Source organism: Rana temporaria, chromosome 2 (genome assembly GCF_905171775.1).
Source record: "Rana temporaria chromosome 2, aRanTem1.1, whole genome shotgun sequence".
NCBI classification, from domain to species: Eukaryota; Metazoa; Chordata; class Amphibia; order Anura; family Ranidae; genus Rana; species Rana temporaria.
Genome location: NC_053490.1, coordinates 270,313,996 through 270,327,156, shown reverse-complemented (window position 1 = coordinate 270,327,156; position 13,161 = coordinate 270,313,996). Strand labels below are relative to the sequence as shown.

The window sequence follows — 13,161 nt, the reverse complement described above, 5'->3', positions numbered from 1 at the left end:
GCAATTAATACAGGCAGCACGGCCTAGCTCTGACACATGCATGTACAACAAAAACAAATACCACTTCCTGATTTCACAAATGTGAGGCAGAAAAGAACAGTGGGAGAGCAAAACAAGAAAGCAACGTCTCTAATAAATTGCAGCAGGGAATTTACACTCCAGTAAATTAAGCCACAGCTCAATCTCGTGCAAGATCTCATTATTCTTTATAATGTTTAGCTGCTGGAATCACTAAACCTAAAGCTTTTGTCTACTGTTTTATCTACCTACTTTAGAATAAATGGCTCTATATAATCTGTGGCGGCTGGTGCTCAATTTTTGGGGGGGCGCAAACGGCAAAAAAAAAAAAATTGCAGCCTTACTGTGCCCATCAAACGCAGTCACTGTGCCATGCCATCAAACACAGCCACTGTGCCATCAATTGTCACCACTGTGCCATGCCATCAAACGCAGCCACTGTGCCATGCCATCAAACGCAGCCACTGTGCCATCAATTGTCACCACTGTGCCATGCCATAAAACACTGGCACTTACCTTTCTGGGGGTCAGCCATCCTCCTTCCACGTCCCTCGATGTCTTCTCCTGCCCTCAATGACGCTTCAGCCAATCAGGTTACCGGTAACCAGAACCAGTGAATCTGATTGGCTGAGACGCCTGTCAGTCTTATCTAAGGAACGCACCCCCCCGTACGTCCCTTAGATAAGTTTCTGGAAGCCGACTACAGCCTGAGGGCTGTACTCGGAAAGCTCTCGCTTGCTCTGATAGGCACTTCCACACAGCCAACCAGCTGCCGTTATTCAGGTGGCTGGCGCTCACCATCCGGCCATCTGAATAGTCGGCGGCAGCGGCAACAATAACATAGATTCATGCAATGCATGAATCTATGTTATTGTAATCAGTGGCGGTGCGAGAGCCAGAGGGGGCGGCGCTCCGGTGCCCTCTATAGACGCACCGCCACTGTCTATAATATTAAGCTGTGTTTTGTACTTTGACTAGTGCTTTAGTATGTGGAGGAATGATATGCATGGCTCTTTCCACTGTCCCGAAATGACAAATAACCCTACAATTCTTAGGTTATGTCATGTATTGAGATGTGTGATGTCTAAAGCCCTGTACACACGTCCCATTTTCTGCCAGACAAACTGCCAAGAGAGCTTTTAGCCCGGGAAAACCGGATGTGTGTATGCTTCCTCACAGTTTTCCCGACAGGAAAACTGCCGGTAATCCCGGCGGGAAAATAGAGAACCCGCTCTCTATTTTCCCGCCAGGAATCCCAGCGGTTTTAAACCCGACAGTTTTCCTATGGGGAAACACTGCGAGGGAGCATACACATGGCCGGGATTCCCAGCCAAAGCTCTCCCCCCGCAGTTTTCCTGTGGGGAAACCCGGCCGTGTGTTCATGGGGAAAGTTACCAAACAGGTTCTCGGTTTTCCCTTTGGGAATCCCTGTCATGTGTACAGGGCTTTAGAAGGCTTTACTAATCTATCCTGTGTTGTGATCCACTTGTGAAATCTTTCACCGTGAAAAAACTTTTCTTAAAAGCTTACCAAAACTTCCTCATGTAAATATCTTGCAGTGGCTCTGCTCCTCCACAATGCCCCAGATATCCACAGGTTCCACTCCCAGATATAATGGACTATCACATGTTCAAAAACAAATAAGCTCAGTGTGAAATCCTTTTTAAAATTGCACTTCTTAACCACTGCAGCTCCCGAAGATTTGGCTGCTCAATGACCAGGCCATTTTTTTGCGATTCAACACTGCGTCGCTTTAACTGACAATTGCACGGTTGTGCGACGCTGTACCCAAACAAAATTGACGTCCTTTTTTTTTTCCCCCACACAAATAAAGCTTTCTTTTGTTGGTTTTTGATCACCTCTGCGGTTTTTATTTTTTGATTTTTTTTCACTTCAGATCTACCCCTCAAATTTATTTTTTATTATATTTTTTACTATATTTTTTACTAGTAAAGGTGGTGATCAGCCATTGACAATTATACTGCGATCACTGCTATAAAAATGCACTAATTACTGTATAAATGTCACTGGTAGGAAGGGGTTTACACTAGGGGGCAACCAAGGGGTTAACTGTGTTCCCTGGGTGTGTTCTAACTGTGTGTGTGTATGGGGGGGGGGGGTGGTACTGACTAGGAGGAGAGAGAGATTGGTGTTCCTACTTAGTATGAACACATGATCAATCTCCTCTCCACTGAGAGAAACAGGATCTGTGTGTTTACACGCACAGATCCTGGTTCTCACTCTGTCACAAGCGAGTTTCTGGGTGCCCGGCAGTCATCAGGCGCCCGCCGGGCACTTGCCGCGGGTGTGCACGCGTGTCCCTACTGGCCAAGAGACGAAGCGATGTTGGATAACCTTGTTTCGCCCAGGGGATTTAACCTGCCTCAGTAATACTGCGGCAGCTGGTCCGGAAGCAGTTAAAATATGCACTCACAGTGGTAACTTCATATACAATGTGGCCAGCATCAAACATGGAGAAAGTCTGATTGGCATGCTTGATACAATGACCTTAAAAAAATGCTTGGGGTCCTTGGATGAATTTCAATAAGACCCTTAATCAGGCATGGGGCCTTGTGAGTTGGAAAGAGGGGGCATCCAGTGAGTGCTCCCCCCCCCCCGACCTCCCTTTTTGAACCACACCAGGCCAGGTCCCTTTCACCAGTTAGAGGTACCTTGCAAGGGTACCTTTGTCCTGATGTCGAGGATAAAGGGCCTTCTCCTCACATCCGTTCAGGATGTGGAGTTTTGCCAGGGTTGGGTGGGGGACGACGACGAGGTGTGCAGAGTTCATCTCCTGCATTTGCTTTGCCACTACTTCGTTTCTGCATGCATGCTAATCAATGATAGTATTTCTCAGAGTGTGTTTCCTGATGGAGACACTTGGACAGATGCAACAGTGTGGGGTAGGGAGGTGACAACATGCTCTACCTCATTCAATCAAAAAATGTTTTGTATTTATTGAGAAAATGTAAAGCAATCTCTAAATTGCGCCCATGCTGAACTGGTGACGCCCTGTGCCTTCAATGCAGAAGGACAGCCGCTCGACACAGGAAGCTAGTGGCGGTCACTGAAGTATATCGTGTCTCCTACCTTGATTTCCAGCTTCCAGGGGGATCCACGGGTATGGCATATATTGTATATAGTTACATTGGCCCTAGCTGAAATTTTATTATTTTTAGAAATTAAAGTGTAATGTTAATTAAAGTGTTCAGACTACAGTGTACATTTGTACAGATTATTATTAGTTAACTTGCTTTTACTCACAGTAAATCCAAAGATGGCATAAAATCAGGGGGTCGTCTGTTAATTTGCCTAAAGTAAAAATAGTCCCCATAGCAACAATTCAGAATTAAACTGGTTTCTTTCCAGTAGAACAGCTTTTAACTATTTTGCCCGGAGGAACCCTTGAAAAAGTTGAAGATCCTGGGAAACCCCTGAGATTATTTTTTTAATTTTTTATAGCTCATGTTGCATTTGTGTGTTCAGTATGATACCACATTTTTTTTTTGTATAATATACAGTATGTGTGGACATAACAATAAGAAAATTATTAAGAAGAAAATAAGACAACCATGCTGTGAGCATAATATTGCATCCACTGACACCGATGTTGAGGGTTTTTGCTGCACTCACACCAGTATTTGGGGGTTATTATTGAGTCCACTGACAACAATTTTGAGGGTAGTTATTGCACTCACTGATACCAATGATGGGGGTTATTGTGTTTACTGATACCAATGCTAGGGTTTTTTGTACTCCAACTTCTTCAGTGTGCATTGCAAAAAAGGGAGTGTGAAAATTTGGGCACCACCGGCTATGGCCGCCGACTGTATCACACGGGAGCGTGCTCACAAGCTAACCCCCTTAGGAGAGGGCTTCCCAGAGGGGGGTTGGCTCTTGCGGGGAGGAGCCTAGACAGCCGCCGAGGGACCACTCTGTGCAAAACTAACTGCACAGTGGAGGTAAGTATGGTATGTTTGTTATTTTTTTTTTTTTTAAATAAACCTTTACAACCCCTTTTAAGAACTACGGACTAAGACACACTTTTCTAGACAATGCTGCTTTATTTTACTTGTACTGTTGAATTTTATACAGTGTAAACATATACTGTATGTGGCCAGATGGCCACTAAAATGGATAAATGTGTCCTCTCAGTTATGAGATACGTTTGTTGTGAAATGAAAATGTTACACTTGCTTTCAATAAAAATGATCTGATTAAAAAAATAAAATATTTAATAACTGATATAGTGTGAACTTGAACAATTAATGAAATTGACTGTAAACATTTTTTCACCTTTTGAAAGTTCATTTTGTTTTGTGTTTTGTTGGGAACTGGAACTCCATGGGTCAAGGATTTTTTTTAATGGTTTAGTTTGTACTTTGGACTCTGCACCATGGAAGGAGGCTGAGTTGTTTTTGTTGTAAACTGGGATATTTCTAGAGTGGCATTCATAAACTTCAGAAAATGCACTTGGTTGGCCAGTGTGCCCATGAATGTAGTTGGACAGCTCATAGTCATAATGTGCAGTGCCAATCAGAGTGACTCTGTACCTAGTAAATTCTGTGAACCAACAACTGCCATCACACTAGTAGTGTTTACAAACATTCACCCCTTTCACAGCAGAGACAGGTTCCCTTCCCCTGTGGTGAATAGACTAAAAGTTTGTGAAAACATAGCAAGAAGGAAGACTGGCAGATAAAAGGTGAAGGTGGGGGTCATACCCCCTCTGATGATGAGATTTTTGTTTAAGTGCCACTGACCACCAATAGAATATGAGATTGTTTTTTTTTTTTTTTTTTTAAGTTAGGAAGGGAGTTTAACATTGCCAATGATTGTAGGATCTTTCCTAGGCCCCTTTCAGACATGCGAACCGTATGTCCGGTTTTTCATCCATCCGTGTACGGATGAAAAAGGACATGCATGTATCCCTATGGCAGGGATATGCAATTAACAGACCTCCAGCTGTTGCAGAACTACAAGTCCCATGAGGCATAGCAAGACTCTGACAACCGCAAGCATGACACCCAGAGGCAGAGGCATGATGGGACTTTTAGTTTTGCAACAGCTGGAGGTCCGCTAATTGCATATCCCTGCCCTATGGGATAGCAGGTGTCAGTGGATGAACATCCGCTGACACCCGATATCATCCGTCCCTGCTATGGTCCGATTCTGCATTCTCTATCCGTCTGCAGAGCGAATCGGGTGAACATGGACAGCCGGTCCGTGTTCAATTCCCCCCCCCCCCCATAGGGGAGAGCAGAGATATGACAGGGCCTTGTCATCACCTGGCTCAGCGGGGACCAACGGAGCAATTCCCTGCTGAGCAAGCGGATGTTCATGAGGTGGATCATCATGGGATCCGCCCGTGTGAAAGGACCCTTACAGGTAAATGTAAGCAAACCTAGTGGTTATAAAATACCAACAACAGATAAAGCTCTGTCTGGGTCCATTGTTGCTTGACCGAGTAACTGTTAGCCAGACTATCACAGCCCTAAAAAACTGGAAATTTGCCTGGTAATGAGTGTATATTGGCTTGTATTAATGTGGTTCATGCAAAACTTCAGGCATCGCCTTGGTGTTCCGTGCAAAACTCACTCTGCATTTGTGTTCAGTGCAAAACCCATCAGATGCCTGAAGAAGGGGCCCTGCGTGGCTCCGAAACGTTGCACTTTTTTTTTGTGATGTGATCTCTTTCATTAAAGAAACGGACGGAAGTTGTCGATACAAAGTGTGCTGGCGAATATGTACGCAGTGCAAAACCCATTCTGCAGTGGTGCTCAGTGCAAAACTGGACAGAGCACTTAAGAAACCGCATATATAATAAGTTTTATAATAAGTAATTTATAATAACTGGGCCTAAAGACCATGGTTAAATCAATTTAGATATTATGACTTGAGTTTGTATTCCTGAGTATTAGAAGAAAAATAGCAACAAATTACTTGTGTGGTGTGTTTGTTTTGTTTTTTTTGTGTGTTTTATTTTTTTATTTTTTTTTATCTATATGGAAAATTGTGCAAAAATATCTTTGATTGTGGCAGCTAACAGCAAGATGGGTGATGGTGACATATAAGTATATTTTAGGACCCATTGCAGTCAGTCCTTACTTTAGATGCAATTGTTGTTGTTCTGTGTTGTGTCCAGGAAAACCTTCTTCCATTGGGGTAAAAACATACCTGTAACGTGCTGCGCCACATTAGTACAGTACAAATATGTGTAAATGCAGTGTAATGAGCTATTTTAGGCCAGGGAGAGGCTGTTTATCATTTGCTTGGACTGCTATCCAGAAATTTAGTCTTGTGTATGAATACTTCTTCCTAGGCCTAGACATTTCCCTCAGAGCAGGTCTTCATTTCTGATAAGCCTGTTGATTAACTTTTACTTATCTCGGTTTGAATTTTGCTGACAGCTCTTTAAATCTACACAAGCCAAGAAACGACAGATTATATTTCAGTACATTTTGACATGTATTGACAGCTTTTTCCCATCTGCTGAATCCTTTTTGGACAAAAAAAATAAATGATTCCAGACCGTTCGAAGAAAATTTATATAATGGCAACAGTACACTTGACAGGAAATAACAGAAGAAGAGGGGCCCACACAAAAACATATTTTGATCATAAATCGTCTTCATCTTTGAAGTCCTTTTTTTTTTTTTTTTATATAGATGTCGTCATCTGTTGATGAAGCATTTCAGAATAAATCATGCCATAATGTCTGCTTATTTTCAGGGGTTTCTCAACTATTTAAATAGTAAATATAATTTCAGAGCCTTATTAAACAGAGTAGTTTGGTTTTGTGGTTAGCATTGCTAGCTTGTAGCACTAGGCCACAAGTCTTGGTCCACTATATAAAGTCTGTGTTTGCATATATTTTCTCAGGACTCTGTGGTGGGGATTTTTTTTTTTTTGCACATTCAGAAGTATTAGTTGATATTTATTTGCTTTAGACCTTAATTAGCAAACATGTGCCTGTTGATGTCCTTTTGATACAAATAACGTCTATTCATAAAAACTGCCATGATTAGTGGTTAATGGTGGTGTGTTGCGTATTGTACATTATACTGATTAAAAGCAGTCTGGAGTATTTTATATGAGTACAGAGGGGGCAGTCTACCATTCACCCCAACACACCATCAAATCCAATACACTCAGCTTGTCACCATGAACCCCAATATAGGCACACAATACCTTGCACCCTATATGCTCCACTCGATTCCCACACATCACCTGCCTGACCCTACTAGTGTTTACCCTTTTACATGTGAGAGGATGTAGATGGGGCTACCTGCCACTCACTGGGTTTAGGCTTTAATATAGCTATGAGATCAACCTTTTTATATGTGTTTTCAAGCCTGAGATTGGTAAAATTCAAAAAATATAAACTCCACTGATCCATGTGAATTGTACATTGGTCTCTGTGTATATGTTAGTGCTGTGTATATACTGTTTACTGATAATAATAATTGTGAAAATATATTGTAGCCCCACAAAAACCCTTAAACCCTTTTCTCTAAAATCCCATTTTATTTTTATTTTTTTCCAGGTGATTGCACTGGATCTGGAGGCACTGTATCAAACATTAGTGTATTCTTCAGTGTGTGGAGCCTGCCCCCACACCCATAACCTGCCAAACCACGGCCTTTACCTGCGTGTTCCGGTGTTTCCCGTGCGACCCGTCCTGCGGTAGCGCCTCGTGGGCCACTCCAGAATTTACTCAGCGCTCAGTGGCCCCAATGGTGAAAATGACAAGGTCCAAAACATTTCAGGCATACCTCCCCTCTTGCCACAGAACGTACAGTTGCATCCATTGCAGAGCTCATCTTGCAAATCATGATGAGCTAATTTCAAAGGTAAGATGCCCTACTTTTCAACTTCCAAGCTAAAACTATTGTTTTCACCTTTGTTTGTAATCCTAGATGCTTATAGAGAAATTATAAAGCAGAACTAAACCCATCAATTTAACAGGTTCAAACATTCCAATATAGCTGTCACATTGGTTGTGCTCTCGGCCAAACTGTTAAACCATCAAATGACTCGTGTCATACCTGATCACATGTGCATTATCAAGGCAGTTGAAGATCAAACAGATGCCAAGATGGCCGCTTCCTTGACTGAAAATTATAGGAGGATTTTTTTTTTGCTTTAAGAGGTAGAAAAACTTACCTACAAAGTGTTCTTTTAGCAGTAATTGACCTTGCAAACCATACAATTGAAAATACAATACATTTCACAGTTAGAGCCCATTCACACAGGGGCAACACGACTTCCAGCGCGACTTTGGGAGGCAACTTGTATACGACTTGAGTATGAATCACAGCGTGACTTGGGGCAACTTCAGTGCGACTTACAACGCGAGTGGAAGTCGCCTCCAGGAGGGGGAACTTCATGCCAAATTTTAAATAAAAAAAACGGCATGGGTTCCCCCTCCAAGGGAATACCAGGCCCTTAGGTCTGGTATGGAATTCAAGGGGAACCCCCTATGCCGTGGGGTCCCCCCAAATCCATACCAGACCCTTATCCGAGCATGAAGCCCAGCCGGTCAGGAAAGGGGGTGGGGACGAGAGAACGCCTCCCCCCCTCCTAAACCGTACCAGGCCGCATGCCCTCAACATGGGGGGTGGGACAGGGGGGCACCCCAAAGCACCCTGTCCCCATGTTAATGGGGACAATGCCTCTTCTCGACAACCCTGGCCGTTGGTTGTCGGGGTATGCTGGCAGGGGGCTTATCGGAATCTGGGAGCCCCCTTTAATAAGGGGGCCCCCAGATCCTGGCCCCCCACCCTATGTGAATGACTATGGGGTACCCATTCACCTGGGGGGTAAAAAGTGTCAAGAATAAAAAACACACTAGACAGGTTTTTAAAGTAATTTATTAGGCAGCTCCGGGAGTCTTCTTCCGACTTCGGGGGTCTTCCGACTTCTCCGTTCTCCGGTTCTTTCTCCCTTCTGCCAGAAAGGTCCGCTGTCTTCTTCCAGCTCTTTTACCAGCGGGGGCCCGGTCTTCTTCCCTTCAGTCCCAGCATGCTCCGGGTGGTGACGACATAAGGGGGCGGGCTAATTATGTCATCACCACCCGGAGCATACTGGGACAATGACGTCATAAGAGGCCTATATAAATCGTTGCGCACCGCACACCCGGCATTACAGCGGGAGGGAGCGTCGGCGACGCAGAAGACCGGGCCCCCGCTGGCAAAAGAGCTGGAAGAAGACAGCGGAGGTGCCCGGCAGAAGGGAGAAAGAACCGGAGAGCCGGAGAAGAGAGCGAAGAAGTCGGAAGAAAACCCCCCGAAGTCGGAAGAAGGGAGAAGACCGGGCCCCCCCTGGAAAAAGAGCTGGAAGAAGATAGCGGAGGTGCCCGGCAGAAGGGAGAAAGAAGCGGAGAAGTCGGAAGACCCCCGAAGCTGCCTAATAAATTTCTTTAAAAACCTGTCTAATGTGTTTTTATTCTTGACACTTTTTACCCCCCCATACTCATTCACATAGGGTGGGGGCTGGGATCTGGGGGCCCCCTTACTAAAGGGGGCTCCCAGATTCTGATAAGCCCCCCCGCCCGCAGACCCCGACAACAAACGGCCAGGGTTGTCGGAAAGAGGCCCTTGTCCCTATCAACATGGGGACATGGTGGTTTGGGGGGCCACAGGGCGCCCCCCAGCCCCAAAGCTTTCACCTCCCCGCACTCGCTCGTCCCCACCCCCATTCTTGACCGACCGGACTGTGTGCACGGATAAGGGTCTGGTATGGATTTGGGAGGACACCCACGCCGTTTTTTTAGACGTAGGGGGTTCCCCTTGAAATCCATACCAGACCTAAGGGCCTGGTATGCTCCTGGAGGGGAACCCATGCCGGAGTTCCCCTGTGGGAGGGAGGTGCTTGTCCTGGAACAGGTTCACACTGGGGCAACTTCCTGTAAAGTTGCCTCACTGTGAACGGGGATCCGACTTGGAGGCGACTTCCATTGAAATCAATGGGTACATGTCGCCTACAAGTCAGATCGAAGTAGTACAGGAACCTTTTTTCAAGTCGGAGCGACTGCAGTAGTGTGCTTTAAGACGGCTCCATTCACTTACATCGATTTCTTCATGCAGAGCGACTTGGGGCGACCTGAAGTCGGATCCAAAGTCGGACCTGTGTGAATGGGCTCTAATTCTTACTTGGTCTTTTTGTATATTTTTATTTATGTTTTCTATGTGTAGCAGAAACTCTGAAAACAAGCTACCTGTGATTTTTCTAAGTTGGTTTCTTATCTGGTTATCTCCAGATAGTCTTGAGTCGAAAATTGTCCCCATTCAACCTCTGAATTCTCTAAAACCTGAGAATTCCTCATATGCATACCACTCGTCTTTATTTTGCCAACTTATGCCGCGTACACACGATCATTTTTCAGCATGAAAGAAAACGTTGTTTTTCAGCATGTCCAATAATGTCGGCTCTCTTAGCGGCCACTAGGGGCGCGTGCGCCCCGCTCGTCCCTGACTCCCGTGCGGGTGCCCGGTGGGCACGATCGCCGCCGGGCACCCGCGATTACTCGTTACAGATCGAGGACCGGGAGCTGTGTGTGTAAACACACAGCTCCCGGTCCTGTCAGGGGGAGAAATGCCTGACCGTCTGTTCATACAATGTATGAACAGCGATCAGTCATTTCCCCTAGTGAGGCCACCCCCCTCTACAGTTAGAACACACACAGGGAACATACTTAACCCCTTCCCCGCCCCCTAGTGTTAACCCCTTCACTGCCAGTGGCATTTTTATAGTAATCCAATGCATTTTTATAGCACTGATCGCTATAAAATTGCCAATGGTCCCAAAAATGTGTCAAAAGTGTCCGAAGTGTCCACCATAATGTCGCCATACCGAACAAAAATCGCTGATCGCCGCCATTACTAGTAAAAAAAAATATTAATAAAAATGCCATAAAACGACCCCCTATTTTGTAAACGCTATAACTTGTGCGCAAACCAATCAATAAACGTTTATTGCGATATTTTTCGTAAAAAAAAAAAAAAAAAAAATGTAGAAGAATACGTATCGGCCTAAACTGAGGAAATTTTATATATATATATATATATATATATATATATATATATATATTTGGGGGATATTTATTATGGTAAAATGTAAAAAATATTCATTTTTTTTTCAAAATTGTCGCTCTATTTTTGTTTATAGTGCAAAAACTAAAAACCGCAGAGGTTATCAAATACCACCAAAAGAAAGCTCTATTTGTGGGAAAAAAAGGATGCCAATTTTGTTTGGGAGCCACGTCGCACAACCGCGCAATTGTCAGTTAAAGCGACGCAGTGCAGAATCGCAAAATGTGCTCTGGTCTTTGACCAGCAATATGGTCCGGGGGTTAAGTGGTTAACATGCTTTAAAGAGATAGGGGAAAAAAAAAGAAATCCTTTCTGCCAACATGCTATTTGTCAGCACATGTGCATACATCAGTGTGATTGGGTCCTAATGCTGGACTTCCCTTCCCTAGTTCTTTTGAACAGGGGATTTACAACAGGCTGATATTAATGCCTTAAAGTGGAGTTTCCATCATAAAAACAATATGTCATTAACCACTAGCCAACCAGCCGCCGTATAACAGTTATACGGCGGCAGGTCGGCTGCGCGAGATCACGTAGCTATATGTCGTCTCTCATTTCAGCCAATAGGGGGCGCTCGCCCCTGGTGCCGACGCGCGTGCCCGGCGAGAACCGGGAGGTGTGTGTGTGTGTGTGTGTGTGTGTGTGTAAACACACAGTTCCTGGTCCTGTCAGGGGAGAAATTACGGATCGTCTGTTCATACAATGTATAAACAGCGATTCGTCATTTCCCCTAGTCAGTCCCACCCCCCCTTCAGTTAGAACACACACAAGGAACACAATTAACCCCTTCCCCGCCCCCTAGGGTTAACCCCTTCCCTGCCAGTGGCATTTTTATAGTAATCAATGCATTTTTATAGCACTGATCGCTATAAAAATGCCAATGGTCCCAAAAATGTGTCAAAAGTGTCCGATGTGTCCACCATTGGGTCGCAGTACCGATAAAAATCGCTGATCGCCGCCATTACTAGTAAAAAAAATATTGATAAAAATGCCATAAAACTATCCCCTATTTTGTAGACGCTGTACCTTTTGCGCAAACCATTTAATAAACGCTTATTGCGTTTTTTTTGTTTTTTTTTTACGAAAAATATGTAGAAGAATACGTATCGGTCAAAACTGAGGAAATTTTTTTTTTTTACATATTTTTGGGGATATTTATTACAGCAAAAAGTAAAAAATATTCATTTTTTTTTTTCAAAATTGACGCTCGATTTTTGTTTATAGTGCAAAAAAATGCAGAGGTGATCAAATACCACCAAAAGAAAGCTCTATTTGTTGGAAAAAAAGGATGCCAACTTTGTTTGGGAGCCACGTCGCACGACCGCGCAATTGTCAGTTAAAGCGACGCAGTGCCGAATCGCAAAAAGGGGCCCGGTCATTGACCAGCAATATGGTCCGGGGCTGAAGTGGTTAATGTGCATATAATACCTTTTTGTGTTTGTGTTTGTGTTTGTGTCGTTATCTCCCTCGGCTCCTCAGCTCGTTACTGCTCGGAAGTGCCCGCCGTTGTGATGACAACAACAATGAAGAAATCTTCATTGAGTCGCGTCACTTCCTGTTTCAAAGTCTCGCGATTCTAGCCCTAGGGGAAGCGCACTGCATCCTGGGAAATGATGACACACATTTCCCAGGATGCAGTACGCTTCCCCTAGGGCTAGAATCGCGGGACTTTGAAACAGGAAGTGACGCGATTCAATGAAGATTTCTTCATTGTTGTTCGTTGCCATCTCAACGGCAGGCACTTCCGCCGCCGCCGCCCGTTGTGATGGCAACCCGAGTGCTTGACGGCACTGCGCTGCTGTTACAATGCGCGAGAATGGGGCGGGACAGGCGGTCCGTGATGGTGACTCTCGTCAGGGCTGTCTAGGAAGTAAGTGCTTGTGCCCACAAGCAAAATGAGAACTGCGGCAAAGGAATTTTAAAAGTCTCTTCACACAATAACTCTGCAGATCGGTGGCAGATTTGAACATAGTAAGTGAACTGAGTTGTACAATTATAATGCATGATGAAAGAACATACTTTTAAAAATTGCACAATGTGGTTGGAACCC

The 13,161-nt window shown here is 44.4% G+C and overlaps 1 protein-coding gene across 1 annotated transcript in view; it reads left to right on the top strand.

Annotated features, from left to right (window-relative positions):
* The window catches only part of YPEL2 (yippee like 2), a 103,343-nt gene that overhangs the window by 25,198 nt on the left and 64,984 nt on the right, over window positions 1-13,161 (top strand). Inside the window, exon 2 of the mRNA XM_040336949.1 lies at window positions 7,565-7,871. Coding sequence (XP_040192883.1) covers window positions 7,755-7,871 — 117 coding nt within the window. The 5' untranslated portion in view covers window positions 7,565-7,754. The remainder of the gene's footprint in view (window positions 1-7,564; window positions 7,872-13,161) is intronic.